The 15,702-nt window shown below is 45.6% G+C and overlaps 1 protein-coding gene across 1 annotated transcript in view; it reads right to left on the bottom strand.

Moving 5' to 3' along the window:
- Positions 1–5,356: 5,356 nt before the first annotated feature.
- The window catches only part of LOC311223497 (kinesin heavy chain-like), a gene marked incomplete at both ends in the record, with an annotated part of 50,247 nt that continues 39,901 nt past the window's right edge, over positions 5,357–15,702 (bottom strand). The window contains 6 exons of the mRNA XM_084308281.1: positions 5,357–5,463; positions 7,966–8,182; positions 10,106–10,210; positions 12,201–12,272; positions 12,404–12,464; positions 13,375–13,394. Coding sequence (XP_084164407.1) covers positions 5,357–5,463; positions 7,966–8,182; positions 10,106–10,210; positions 12,201–12,272; positions 12,404–12,464; positions 13,375–13,394 — 582 coding nt within the window. The remainder of the gene's footprint in view (positions 5,464–7,965; positions 8,183–10,105; positions 10,211–12,200; positions 12,273–12,403; positions 12,465–13,374; positions 13,395–15,702) is intronic.

The raw sequence follows: 15,702 nt of genomic DNA, 5'->3' as shown, positions 1-15,702 counted from the left end.
ATATATAACAAATATTGTTATTGTTTTTTTCATTTTTTAAACCGATACCGATATTTTCCGATATCACATTTTACTGCCGATATCGGCCGATAATATCGGTCGGCCGATAATATCGGACATCCCTGGTATCATATTTTAGTATTGGGGAAATGTGTTGGAGCCATTCTGTTGTGTTCTTAGTTTATTTCCTTTTTTATTTACATCTGTTTTTTGTATCTCTCTAGCAACCTACCCCACCTAGCGTCCAGGGGTTTGGTATTGCACATTGAGGGACTTTCAGGTGCCAGGTCGATAACCACACCAGTGTGGGAATCATGTTATATTTGGAGAGTATTGGAATCTTTATTTTGATGTTTTTTTGCCCAGTTCCTTTTAATTGTTTGAGATTCTTCAAATAAACCCATTCTTTCATTTATTATACCCTGGATCTCGCTTTTGATTAGTCGGAGCCACACTGCGTGTTGAAGACACTACCTGGTCTGCTAACAAAAAGCCAATACATACTGATACCCTGTTTTAGGGGCTTTACCAGTATTGGTATCGTCCACATCCCTAGCAGCAACATATCCCTGAATATACCTTTAACACGACTTCTATTCCATGCATTTATATTAATGTAGTCATATACAGCAGGGTTCCCTTCAATATGACTGGTGCTGTTCTGGCTCAGCCCAAGATCAAACTTATACAACCCATAGCCAAATGTACATTGCAACACCAAACAAACAAATAAATAAGCTTATGAACAAAAAAAGAAAGGGAATCTTTACTTTTACAAAGTAGATATTTAACTCGTCCGGAATATTATATACATTCAAAACCATGCTCAACTAGCAATGCCCAGGAGAAGCAGCGCAGATGCCAAACGTAGGCCATTCGTGAGGAGGGCGCATCGGGGGTAACGTCTATAACGTAGTACTTGGTGAAGTGGGTCAACAGGGAAGGTACAAAGGTTCAAGTATTAGTACCGGTCACTAATGAACAAATTAATCCTTCAAACGAAGAAGTGTGTATGTCTGTTTTTTGTTGTTGGGATATCCCACATACTGTAATTGTGAAGTGGATCCAAATCACTTGATCTGTGACCGTGATATGTCGCCCTGTACTCGTACTCTATCCTCTAAGTCTAATGTACCAAATGAACGCTTTGAAAACGTTGTTCATCTGAGAACTTGAGAACTTCAAACAGACTCTATAGTTCTTGTTCTGAGGGATTCATGTTTGTTATTTTTTTTAACCCTTTCACTACCACACTACCAAATGGTTAACCCTTTCACTGCTACAATACAGAAGGTTAACCCTTTCACTGCCCCATGACAAAGGGTTAACCCTTTCACAACCACACTACAGAAGGTTAACCCTTTCACTACCACACTACAGACGTGTGGTAGTGAAAGGTTAACCGTCTGTAGTGTGGTAGTGAAAGGATTAAAGGGGCTCTAAAGACACTAGATGCAGCAGGATGAACCTGCTCTTCAGCTAATCAAATCTAATTATCCTTTGGACTAGTTTTGCGGCAGAGAACCAGAGAGTTGTACCATCCTATTCTAGGCTCTCTGTCTCACTGTGTACCAAAGAACCAGAGAGTTGTACCATCCTGTTCTAGGCTCTCTGTCTCACCGTGTACCAAAGAACCAGAGAGTTGTAGCATCCTGTTCTAGGCTCTCTGTCTCACCGTGTACCAAAGCACCAGAGAGTTGTAGCATCCTGTTCTAGGCTCTCTGTCTCACCGTGTACCAAAGCACCAGAGAGTTGTAGCATCCTGTTCTAGGCTCTCTGTCTCACCGTGTACCAAAGAACCAGAGAGTTGTAGCATCCTGTTCTAGGCTCTCTGTCTCAACGTGTACCAAAGCACCAGAGAGTTGTAGCATCCTGTTCTAGGCTCTCTGTCTCACCGTGTACCAAAGCACCAGAGAGTTGTAGCGTCCTGTTCTAGGCTCTCTGTCTCACCGTGTACCAAAGCACCAGAGAGTTGTAGCGTCCTGTTCTAGGCTCTCTGTCTCACCGTGTACCAAGAGGAAATCGTTGGACCGTCCCTATCGCTTTGTGGGAGAATGCTGAGTGGCTGATCAGCATCCCTACAGCTGGAGAACGATACGGTACATTGTGATGGGGCCATCCCTACGTTCCCTCAGGGCTACATCCCTATTATTCCCTCAGCCCTATGTTCCCTCAGCACAGGTACAGCCGTTCCCAAATGCACATGTTGTTGCCCCCCCCCCCTTAACCCCGGTGTCCAGGGATCAAGCCTCCATGAATAGTAGCCATTTTAAACCGAGGGAACATAGGGCTGGGCTGTGGGAACATAGGGCTTTGGGAACATAGGGCTTTGGAAACATAGACACACCCTCAAACACAATACTCCAATCACCACCTTGGCTCACGCTGCCACCTAGAGGCAATCGTGGGGTATTGTCACAGCCTAACAAGAATAGAATGGATCAGTCGGCAACATTCTCTGTACTAAGATTGTGTTGCTCGTTTCACATCGCATAGAAGTAACACAAGGTAGACCGCTGTGCTGTCCCTGGTCAAGTCAGAGGAGGCGGTGACTGGCCGATCAGTGTCCAGACGGTTTACCGTCTGTAGTGTGATAGTAAAGGGTTAACCTTCTGTAGTGTGTCAGTGAAAGGGTTAACAGGCAGAAATCACCTTTACTGTAGGAAGGGCTGCCGTTCCAGAGTGGTTTGAATCGACCCACATTCCCTAGAGAGCCCTCTCTCGTGATCTAAGAGCAGCCGGTCTCATTCCGACTCGTTCATCGAAGACCTAGTTCTATTTTAGCACCCGTTACAATCGTTCACATTGCGTCATCAAGCAGACGATGCCTTTGCCGAGCGCGGGGGAAAGCAACACAGAACCTTTGTTGCTGCACTACATAAACATAGATTACTGTAAACTTAAGAGCAGTGGGGAAATGTGCAAATCATAACTGCCGTAAAAGAATAAATAAATAAATAACAGTGCAAAAATTCAGTGCAGGTGGCGTTTTTTGTTCTCGGTGTGTCATCAGTCATCGCCGACGTTACAATTCAACTCTTCTTAATGTACATCCTTCATCGAACAACTCTTTTATGAATTCGGCACACACACACACACACACACACACACACACACAAAAGAACGCAATTACATTACACATTGCGGTAGTCATCATGTCACATATCCAGTGGAAGAGGGAGTGCTGCTGCGGGAGCGCATGTGGGAGGAAGGATCAGAGGAAAGGTCTGTTCCGACAGCCTCCTGTCGCGACTTCAGGGCGAGGAAGAGGAGGGACAGAGAGGCTGAGCAGTCGTCGGTCAGTGGACACATGCTTCGGAGTGGTTCACGGTCCGTCTGCACAGAGGAAAACACGGGAACTGTAATCGTGAGGTTATCCGTTTTAATACTGACCTACAGTATCTCAGACGACTGACCGACAGTATCTCAGATGACTGACCTACAGTATCTCAGACGACTGACCTACAGCATCTCAGACGACTGACCGACAGTATCTCAGACGACTGACCTACAGTATCTCAGACGACTGACCTACAGTATCTCAGACGACTGACCTACAGTATCTCAGACAACTGACCGACAGTATCTCAGACGACTGACCGACAGTATCTCAGACGACTGACCTACTGTAGGTCTCAGACGACTGACCGACAGTATCTCAGACGACTGACCTACAGTATCTCAGACGACTGACCTACAGTATCTCAGACGACTGACCTACAGTATCTCAGACGACTGACCTACAGTATCTCAGACGACTGACTGACCTACAGTATCTCAGACGACTGACCTACAGTATCTCAGACGACTGACCTACAGTATCTCAGACGACTGACCTACAGTATCTCAGACGACTGACCGACAGTATCTCAGACGACTGACTGACAGTATCTCAGACGACTGACCTACAGTATCTCAGACGACTGACCTACAGTATCTCAGACGACTGACCTACAGTATCTCAGACGACTGACCTACAGTATCTCAGACGACTGACCGACAGTATCTCAGACGACTGACTGACAGTATCTCAGACGACTGACCTACAGTATCTCAGACGACTGACCTACAGTATCTCAGACGACTGACTGACCTACAGTATCTCAGACGACTGACCTACAGTATCTCAGACGACTGACCTACAGTATCTCAGACGACTGACCTACAGTATCTCAGACGACTGACCGACAGTATCTCAGACGACTGACTGACAGTATCTCAGACGACTGACCTACAGTATCTCAGACGACTGACCTACAGTATCTCAGACGACTGACCTACAGTATCTCAGACGACTGACCTACAGTATCTCAGACGACTGACCGACAGTATCTCAGACGACTGACTGACAGTATCTCAGACGACTGACCTACAGTATCTCAGACGACTGACCTACAGTATCTCAGACGACTGACCGACAGTATCTCAGACGACTGACCGACAGTATCTCAGACGACTGACTTATCTCAGACCTCTCTTTTCTTGCTCCTTTGTCCCGAGGGAAGATAAGAGGGCGGGGTTTGAGAAAGGTCAGTTCCTGACCCTGCAGTGTTTAACCCTTTCACTGCGACAAACACAGAAGGTTAACCTTTTCACTGCCACACAACATTTAACGGTTAACCCTTTCACTACCACACTACAGAAGGTTAACCCTTTCACTGCCACGCGCCAGACGGTTAACCGTCTGTAGTGTGTGGTAGTGAAAGGGTTAACCTTCTGTAGTGTGGTAGTGAAAGGGTTAACACATAGATTTTTTTTTCCTTTCACATAGTAGGCTACTGTACTTCCTCTGAGATACGCCTGCAGCACTGTCTTTCAGAGGCTGTAGCTCTGTTTTAAAGCTAGAGTGAAGATAGACAACCTGAGGTACTGTTAGGCTAAACCTAAACTGCCGTGGCCATTTTCAAAGGGGTCCCTTGACCTCTGACCTCAAGATATCTGAATGAAAATGGGTTTTTGGGCAAGAACCATGCAGGCCTTATTTTCATTTCCTATTCTAATGGTGTATTTGATCATTTCTGCATACTGGGGTCCCTAAACAGTCTTGCATAATATAACCGATAGGACATACAGACCCTCATCTACACCTCTGTTTATTGTCCCCGCGTTTTTATATTCAGAATTATTTATATTGTCTACACTGTTTAGTTTTACTCCTATTTTTATATTCCGATCGGATGTTATTGCTTATATTTATGTCTTTCAACTATTACCTTGCTCATACCTGTACCCCCCACCTCCCCCATGCTGCTATGACACCCAAATCCCCCCCCCAAGGGGATCAATAAAGGAACATCTTATCTTATATCACTTTTCAGATGTACTGTCGTTACTCACGGTTGTGACTCCAGAGTCGTTACTGGCTGCTGTGGTTGTAGCCGTGGCTGTAGAGTCCTCCCCCGCGGAGAGAGGAGTGCACGGTGGGCGAGGACAGCGGGTGCTGGCCTGGGCGGATGGGCTTGGCTACAACACACAACACAACCAGCAGTTTAGTCGTATGCAGGGGTGTAAAAAGGACTCAGAAATTATACTTAAGTGAAAGTATGAGTACCGTCTCAAAATCTTACTCAAGTAAAAGTCAGAGTATCTGGCTAAAAACACACTTGAGTAAAAGTAAAAAAGTTTCTACTTTTAAATGCACTTACACAGAAAAGCTTTTTCTGACCGTCTATTCTTCTGATAGCAGGTGTTTAATCAAAGATCCCCGCTTTCTAGTCTTGCACAAAGACCAATCAGCATGGGTATGGGCGGGTTAATTTTCCATTGATGGGGATTTTATTGGCTGTTTTAAAATAAAGTGCGGCCGCAGGATTAATAACGTTAACGTTAGTTTGGCCAGAGAAACAAATATACTAATTAAAATGGTTGGACCTGCGAGATTTGTACTTTGTACTTTGTAGGTCTGCATTTTAATTGTAAGGAGTAAAAAGTATGTATTTTTTTCTCTGAAATGTAATTCAGTAAAAGTACAAGTATACAAACCTAATAATACTCGAGTAAAGTACAAATCCCCAAAAACAGTACTTAAGTATTGTAACAAAGTACAATTACTCAAGTACTTCACACCCCTGGTCGTATGTCATAATAAGTGGGTCTTTGTGACGGGATCAAGAGAGGCAGAGGCAGGCTTAAAGGAACAAGCCAACATTATGGTAAATGCTCTTACTGTTGTCTCCAGAGTCAGACAAGAAGATAAGATACCAATTTTCCTCTCTGTGCGTTCAGTAGAAAGCTATCTGGCTGCAAGCTACTGTAGCTAGCCTAGCTTAGCACAAATTAATAGAAGCGGATATGGACCAGCTAGCCTGGCAAAGTGTTGGATAAAAGTGTCAGCTAAATGACCAAATATAAAATGTAAATTTTGTAAGCTAGGCTAGTGGTCTGTGTCCATTCCATTAGTCTTTAAATGACCGAACATTGGCCTGAAAATACTCACAAACTCAAAAACCAACACATACATCAGGGCTTCTCGATCAAAATCATCAAAAGCTGCTGAGGAAAGCTAGGCTAGCTCCACAATGGGAGTCAAACTGGCCAAACTAGAGGTGGTGGCAGAGAGGAAGACAAGGAAAAAGCTGGATGCTATACTGGAAAAACCCCTCCCACCCCCTCTATGAGGAGCTAGCCAGGATGAGGAGCATGTTCAGCCATAGACTTATACTCCCACGACACACCCCGCCTCGGCCAGTCCTTTCTGCCCCCAGTAGCCATCAGGCTACACAACCGTGGGCACGGACTGCTGCCAATTGCCAGAGAACTAACGGCTGGTGAACTTGAGAACTGTTAGGACTGTCTGACTCTGAATAATAAACGCTGCACGGACTCTGGTGCAGTGTATTACTATGGTTTGGACCATGTATATACCATCATGATGACTATTACCACTGTCTCATTGAATCCTGCAACTAACTACTGTTCACTACTACTACTGCTGTTATCACTATTATCATTACTACTTGTACTTTGTTTATGCTCTATTATTATTATTATTATTATTATTATTATTATTTACTACCTATCCTATCTGCCCCCCCCCCCCCCCCCCCCCATGTTGCTATGACACTTGAATTTCCCCAAGGGGGTTAATAAAGGAAACACTAGACTTGATTTAATTCACTGGGCATTGGCAGCCACTTGTCTCACGGGGTGAGTGGCTCCTCCCACAGTCTTCTTTCCATGAATGAATGAATGAATGAAAACTTTATTTAACAGATTGCAGAATGGGTACAATACAGTACGGCTCAATACACACAATTGTTAAAGGGGAACTATTTTACTATTTCTTTCACTATTTGGGTACTTTTACACAATTCCTGTGAGTCTATGGAACACCTCTGTAATTTTTTTTTTTTTTTTTCATTGTTTTGTATTTCTAATCAAGTCCTCAAAAACAGCATTTTTCTACCTCAAGATCTCGAGCCGTTTTGAGCCTGGGCTCCAACCACTGTGTGCAGCTCATCTTGTATCTCAACATTAACATGCAGCGGTGTCTTTCTGACATCACAAATCATCACATTTTCAAATGACTCAGTTCAGTGAGGGTGAATATTGTGAGAGGAGAATTGGAAGAATGCGCCAATATGAGAATTAGAGACATAGATCATATTAATATAAGTTCACATAGCTAGAAAACAATGCTAAACACTCAAAAAGGCCATTTATAAGATAGTTCCCCTTTAAGGGGATGCAGACCAGAGAAAGACGTTTGTCTTGTTTACATCAGGGTCCCCCATTTTCAATTCTGTGACCGTGGGAACCCTTGTTCTTCACACCAAAGACACAAGGCCAAGCACATTTATTTCCATTTCCTTCAGGAAGTGAATTGTCATGAAAACGATCAACAAACCATTGCAATAAAGAATAATTAAATAGATGAGAATGAACGCTCTTATTGTTACACAAATTACTAGCTTCCTTTCCATCTTTTAAAATCGACTCCCATAAGTGTGAGTGACCGGCCCTCACCGATCTGAGCCGAGTGGCCCCTCCTGGCCATGTTCTTGGCTCTGACGGCCTCCTTGATGCGGTCCACCTCCACCTGGTAGCGCTTGCGGTCCCTCATGGCGCTCTCCTTGGCCTCCTTCAGGGCCTTCTCCAGGGCCTTGACCCGCTCCGCCGTGGCCCGCAGGCGCTTCTCCAGCTTGGGCAGCTCGCAGCGGAGGTCCGCATTGTCACGCACCAACTGGATCAGGGAGGAGGAGAGGGGACAGGGTTTAACACCAGCTGGATCAGGAGGAGAGGGGACAGTGTTTAACACCAGCTGGATCAGGAGGAGAGGGGACAGGGTTTAACACCAACTGGATCAGGAGGAACATGCCAACATTTTGGGAAATTAGCTTACCGTCTTCTCCAGAGAGAGACAAGAAGATAGATACAGTTTCCTCTCTGTGCGTTCAGTAGAAAACTATCTGGCTGCACGTTAGCCTAGCTGAGCACAATGAATGGAAGCGGACAGATAGCTTTCTACTGAACGCACAGAGAGGAAACTGGTATCAATCAATCAATCTACCTTCTTGTCTCTCTCTGGAGAAGACTGTAAGCTAATTTCCCAAAGTGTTGGCGTGTTCCTTTAACTCGTACCCTTATGCCTGATTTATACTCTGACGTCAAAGTGGTTGCGAAGGTTGCGGCGAGCCTACCGAGCTCCCGAAAGCCTACCTTCATTTCACTACATGTCTCGTGTATGTCACGAATACATCTCTTGAATCTTGAAGTACATGCAACTGGCCAAAAACGTAACTGCGTGTCAAACTGACGTGGAAGTATGACGGTGTAGCTCCCACGCGCAAAATAACCGCGACAGCCGACATTGAAACATATCTCGGCCTTTAAGGGGAGCAGCTAGTGATGTCCTGTCAGTACAGTACCTTCTCGTTCCCTTAAGGGGAGCAGCTAGTGGTGTCCTGTCAGTACAGTAACCTTCTCGTTCCCTTAAGGGGAGCAGCTAGTGGTGTCCTGTCAGTACAGTACCTTCTCGTTCCCTTAAGGGGAGCAGCTAGTGGTGTCCTGTCAGTACAGTACCTTCTCGTTCCCTTAAGGGGAGCAGCTAGTGGTGTCCTGTCAGTACAGTACCTTCTCGTTCCCTTAAGGGGAGCAGCTAGTGGTGTCCTGTCAGTACAGTACCTTCTCGTTCCCTTAAGGGGAGCAGCTAGTGATGTCCTGTCAGTACAGTACCTTCTCGTTCCCTTAAGGGGAGCAGCTAGTGGTGTCCTGTCAGTACAGTAACCTTCTCGTTCCCTTAAGGGGAGCAGCTAGTGGTGTCCTGTCAGTACAGTAACCTTCTCGTTCCCTTAAGGGGAGCAGCTAGTGGTGTCCTGTCAGTACAGTAACCTTCTCGTTCCCTTAAGGGGAGCAGCTAGTGGTGTCCTGTCAGTACAGTAACCTTCTCGTTCCCTTAAGGGGAGCAGCTAGTGGTGTCCTGTCAGTACAGTAACCTTCTCGTTCCCTTAAGGGGAGCAGCTAGTGGTGTCCTGTCAGTACAGTAACCTTCTCGTTCCCTTAAGGGGAGCAGCTAGTGGTGTCCTGTCAGTACAGTACCTTCTCGTTCCCTTAAGGGGAGCAGCTAGTGGTGTCCTGTCAGTACAGTACCTTCTCGTTCCCTTAAGGGGAGCAGCTAGTGGTGTCCTGTCAGTACAGTAACCTTCTCGTTCCCTTAAGGGGAGCAGCTAGTGGTGTCCTGTCAGTACAGTAACCTTCTCGTTCCCTTAAGGGGAGCAGCTAGTGGTGTCCTGTCAGTACAGTAACCTTCTCGTTCCCTTAAGGGGAGCAGCTAGTGGTGTCCTGTCAGTACAGTAACCTTCTCGTTCCCTTAAGGGGAGCAGCTAGTGGTGTCCTGTCAGTACAGTAACCTTCTCGTTCCCTTAAGGGGAGCAGCTAGTGGTGTCCTGTCAGTACAGTAACCTTCTCGTTCCCTTAAGGGGAGCAGCTAGTGGTGTCCTGTCAGTACAGTAACCTTCTCGTTCCCTTAAGGGGAGCAGCTAGTGGTGTCCTGTCAGTACAGTACCTTCTCGTTCCCTTAAGGGGAGCAGCTAGTGGTGTCCTGTCAGTACAGTACCTTCTCGTTCCCTTAAGGGGAGCAGCTAGTGGTGTCCTGTCAGTACAGTACCTGCTTGTGGACTTTAGTGAGCTGTTCCAGGTTGTTCTCCAGGAAGGAGATCTTCTGCTTCTGAGCCGCGCTTCCCACTCCGTCCTCGCAGTCCAGCTCTGCGCTCTGAACACACGGGACACAAGCGTAATAATGTCTTTTAAGATATTAAGATATTTGTAACTGAGGGGTACAATTCCCTGACTGTATTACTAGATATGATACTTACTACCACTACCTTTGTACTTAATATTCGGCCACCCAGTACACAGCATAAATATATTATGATGAACACTGTCACGTAGATGAAACGGATCCAACACAAATGTACGAATTAGAAATAGGTCTTTATTTCTACACAGCGATGGTGTGTAGAGCAAGCACTTAATCAAATCAATCACATTTATGAATGGGAATTAGTATGCACTTTTATGGCAAGAGTATTCGTCGGTATATCAATAGAGAATGTCCAATCTCTGAAGGCGCAGGTGGTACATATACGACCTGGAATAGTTTAAGGAATAACAGCAATGATACTTTAATGATTATATACTGGATACACTAGGGGGGGTTAATCCGGTCGCTTGTAAGCCGACAGGAGTAGGAAGGGGGGGGGGGTAGAATCCGGCTGCCTCATCCGGCCAAGGGTATCCCAGGTGAACCCACTGTAGTGCCGTTCAATGCGCCGGCGATCCTTGGACCACAGATGAAAGCAGGTGGACTCTTTGTGGGCCGGCGTCCTCCGGTCCACGGAGGAGAGACGTGAAGCGACCTCGTCTTGCAGAGCGTCTCCTCACCTTGCGTCCTCTCCAGGGGGGGGGGTTCCAACACACGGCAGTGTCGGGGGTCTTTATCCATGGAATAATCAACGTATACAAAGCATAATCCGTGCCTGGGAAGGCGGGCTGGCGTCGGTAGAATAATCCGTGCCGGGGAAGGCGGGCTGTCGTCGGTAGAATAATCCGGTATACAGGTCCACTCGCTCGTCGGCTCTGGGGCTCCTCGGGTGCAGCTTCACGTGGGGTCAACCACCCTGGATAAGCAGCCAGTTCTCTGCCCGAAACGATGGGGTACTGACTACGGTAGTATTCTCACCGTACGAAGCACTATATATTAACAGACTATTATTAGCTTAATAGACTACGTCCAACTCGACGATATAGTGCCAAATATGACTATTCAAATATTAATATACACGATGTCTCAATACCGATGGTAGGCGAACTTGGCCTTACTCCCACACGTGGCGTCGCGGGGAGGCTTTACGTCTGTGACTCTATTGGAGGGTAAGAAACTGGACTGAAAAGGAAGTCCTACTTTAGTAGCGCAGTATATATACGCACTATGAACAAATAGTCCCATTAGTGGTGCGGTAGCCAGATTCCTACGCGGAACTAGGACTTGTTCGTACATGTTGAGCGGTACGTTTGAACTGGGTCTGAGGGGTATGGCAGCCTGGCACCAAGGTCTCGACCAATAGTAGAATGGAGACTATTATGGGATGTTCAGTAGGCTAGAATGGATATTCAATGCATATTGTACAAGGAATATACAAGGGATATCAGGGAATATTAGAGAATATACAAATACAATTAAATATATATATATAAATAAATATATATATTCGGTTTAATCTGGCCCTTCACAACAATATTCCTTTATTGATCCCTCTCGGGGAAATTCAGGCATCCTAGCAGCCTGGGGGAGGGGGGAGGTCCAGGTAGTAGAAGACATGATACAGGTCACAGAATTATAGTACAGTGGAGAAGTAAAAAAAAAAAAAAAAATGTTTTTATAAAAAGGCAGTGTATACAATATAATTAACTCTGGACATGCGCATATGGGCAGCAAGGTGCGAGATGAGGGTATGTATGCCCTCTCAGTTATATTTGCCCTCCAATAAATATAGTTACAATATATAATCTAATAATCTAATATATATATAATCTAAAAAAAAAGAAAAATGCTAAATATATGCAATATATAATCTAATAATCCAATAGTCTAAATCTAATTATAAATGCTCAAAAATGCAAAATATGTGCTCTGAAAAATGTTGTGTCAAAGCGAGTCACGGCAATGGTGTAGGGAAGTTATTCGGCCGTGCAAACCGTACCTTCTTGACCCGCGCGGTGAGATCCTGGATGAACAGCTTGCGCAGGTTGTGCAAGGTCTGGAGCTCCTTGGCCTGTAGTACAAAAACCCAAAGACTCAATCTCAACCGTGACCGTCCAACATCCAGACTGGAAATCTGTGGCAACACAATCCATTCGTGCTGAAGGCATCTGTTCTACATGAAGACAGATTAGCCACACTCACCACGGTCTCCTCCAGACCCTTCAGATCCTCCCTGGCCTGCTCTCTCTGTTCATTCAACAGCCTGGAGAGAGAGACCATAAACAAGGCCTGTCAGGTCACCTACAGCACTCACATGCCCATCTACAAATACAAACTGATACTAGGTCAATACAAAACACTCCACCAATGTAAAGGTGCTGTAAGCCATATTCTTTTTGTTAAATAGCGCTACATTCCGACAGCCATCACTGATACAGAGTGTTTGGTCCCAGTCAACTCCACTCTGCTGTAAACAGAAAATATATTTTCTGGTATCCCGTCCCCACTTTAACCAATCAGGAGACAGAACCCTGGATATTTTGCAGTGTGGAGTTCTCTCTCCCGATTGGATGAACTAGACACTCTATATCGGTGATGGCTGTCAGAATGTAGAGCTATTATTTTAACATGATGAGATGTTTGATGTCTGTTTCATGTTGATGTAACCAGTGCTTAACAATCTGTACCGAAAACAATTACCACCAACCATTGTTGTGTGGCATTAAGTATCTTGTAGCTTGTAGCTTGTAGCTTGTACATGCCCACCCCAAGATACAGGCCAATGAGAAGGAGCTAGCCTCCTGACAGTTGCCCCCCCCCTTGCATGTTTATAGAGCACATCCATCTAATGAGGTGGAACTGGTTTGATCACAGGGTGGGGTCAGGGCTAATCCCATTTTTTTATTGGACTTTGACCTCATTGGACTTTGACTTTTAACACATTTTAACAAAAAATAATACCACTTGCACCACTTACAGCACCTTTAAAGTCTGAGAAAAATGTAAGCAAATACCAGCCAAGGATGTTGTGTTCTAATATATCTGTCTGTAACAGATTACATGGAGGTCCGACAGATTACATGGACATCTAAAGCCTGCTACAGTGTGTGACCATGCAGCTACCATCCAGCGATGTCTAGACCCATCTGTTATTTAACATTCCACAACCGCACACTTCCGGGGGCAACGTGGTCTTAAAGGAACACGCCAACATTTTGGGAAATTAACATATTGTCTTCTCCAGAGAGAGACAAGAAGACGGATACCAGTTTCCGCTCTGTGCGTCCAGTAGAAAGATATCTGGCTGCACGTTAGCCTAGCTTAGCACAATGAATGGAAGCGGACAGTGGCGGTTAGCCTTCGGGAGAGGTGTTAGTTGGACAATGCCTAGGCTAACCGGCACTGTCCGCTTCCATTCATTGTGCTAAGCTAGCATCCCTCTGTGTGGATGGGTGTGTATGGTACGGGTTTAACAAGGACACAAGGCAGTGGCGGCCGCTGCCGCTGGTGCCTTGTGGGTCGCAGTTCACGTTAATAGGTCGAGTTGAAAATGTAATGCTCTGAGATGCTCTGGAGCAATCTCTCTCTGTCTCTCGGATCAATCAAATCAAATAATTAACACATGTATGTTGTCATTTTAAACAACTCACCATTCATTCATTATGCATCAGCAGCAGCTAAATTAATGTTATAGTTCACAACACAGCAGCGCGTTTTGAATCGCTAGCCTATTAATTATCGTCTCAGCAAGCACAGTCAATACTTTTTTCCGTAGCCGCATTTCGCGGAGACAGCTGTGTATAGCGAGAGAGAGAGCGAGAGAGACTCACTGTTTAGTTGAAACGTCCAGGGCAGGAGAGCTTGATAAACGTGTATAATCCACTGTTGATGTATTCCAGACCACTGTCCACTGTCTCCAGACTGCATCCGCCATATAGCTTGTTAGCCAAGTGTTAGCTTGTTAGCACAACACAAGTACATTCCTTTGTCCATTTCCGCTCGAACAGACTGCAAACTACCTGGCGTTCTATCGCCATGCTCTAAGACAAACTCTAACCTTAACCAACTTTGAAAGAGTGCCTAAGCTTAACAGTCTAAAGAACTTGCAGTCACGGCACGCTCTAAGACAAACAGCTGCCTGCATCATTCTCACAACAACACAACTATCTCCACCAACGGACCAACCTAGGAATAACCTAGAATTGGAACATTAGAAATTGGATTCGGCCAATCAGAGATCGTCTCTGTGAAATTCTGCTACGGAAAAAAGATACTGGCGTCGGCCAGTGCATGTGAGCGGATCGGAGCGTGAGCGGCGCGGGGCGCGGAGCGGCCGGTTTTGACGTGAGCGAGGAGTGGGTTTTAAAATGAGTCGGCGCGACGTCCGGAGCGAGAGTTCTCCTCCGCTCCAATCCACTCCAGGCCGCTCACAGTGGTTTAACACTGATGTAATATATACATGCAGTACAATGCCAAAGCAACAGATGGCGATGTACAAACATGAAGGCCATTTTCAACCAATGAGAAGGGTGAACCTGTGATAGGCTGTTCGTTCAGGCTTTGTCACTGTAGAGACGCCCACACTCACTCCAGTTAGAAAAAGTATATCGACGCCATTGTTGTTGACGTTAGCTTACATGCTAACGTTAATGGCAGCGACCATAGCATTGTGGCTCGGCTAGCCTATCATCGCTTAATAGAGATAGTGAATGGATAAACAACGTTATTTAACATTGCAGAATGGCTACAATTACAATGCGGCTCAATACAAACAATTGTTAAGGGGCCCAGGGGGTGTAGACTGTTGTAGTTTGAGCTCATTTACACCATGCTCCAAAAAAAGAAGAAAAAAAACTGCCGAGCGATCTGGCGCGGGGAGCGGGGAGCGCTCGATTCAAGGTGAGCGGGGAGCGAGCGGAGAGCGACTTGGGGGCGGGGTCAACATGAGTGATTAGCGGAGCGGACCAAGCTTTAAAGAGCGAAGAGCGGATTTCTCGGCCGCGCCGATCCGCTCACGTGGTCTGGCGTCGGCCAATCAGAGAGCGTCTCCGCGAAATGCGGCTACAGAAATTCTTGACGCTACTGGCTAGACCGCTTCAAATCGCGCCCGGATTCCAACATAATAGTCATATTTCAACGCACAACGCGTTATGCACTGATTGGCTGTGACGGATACAGCGATCAAACTGTGACGCGCACTCAGAGCGCTATCGCGTCTAGCCCGGGCCGAGAAATACGAAAAAATAAAAAAAAATTAAAAAAAACGTGATGTCACTTCCTGCTCAGGAAAACGAGTGTTTCTTATTTGAGATAATAACGTTATATTGTGCATTGGAAATACAAACATACTTAAAATGAGTAAATATTATTCATTTTAACACTTTGGTTGCCTTGGGTTAAATTAATGATATACCATAGGTTGCCGGCTCTATTTGTCTATGGAGAAGTACCCCTTCTTTGCATGGCTATAACTTTTTAAATTCTATTGCTACATTGCCATT

This window comes from Notolepis coatsorum, assembly GCF_963971535.1.
Source record: "Notolepis coatsorum genome assembly, chromosome: 1".
In the NCBI taxonomy this organism is placed as follows: domain Eukaryota; kingdom Metazoa; phylum Chordata; class Actinopteri; order Aulopiformes; family Paralepididae; genus Notolepis; species Notolepis coatsorum.
This window is presented reverse-complemented; position numbering and strand designations above follow the sequence as displayed.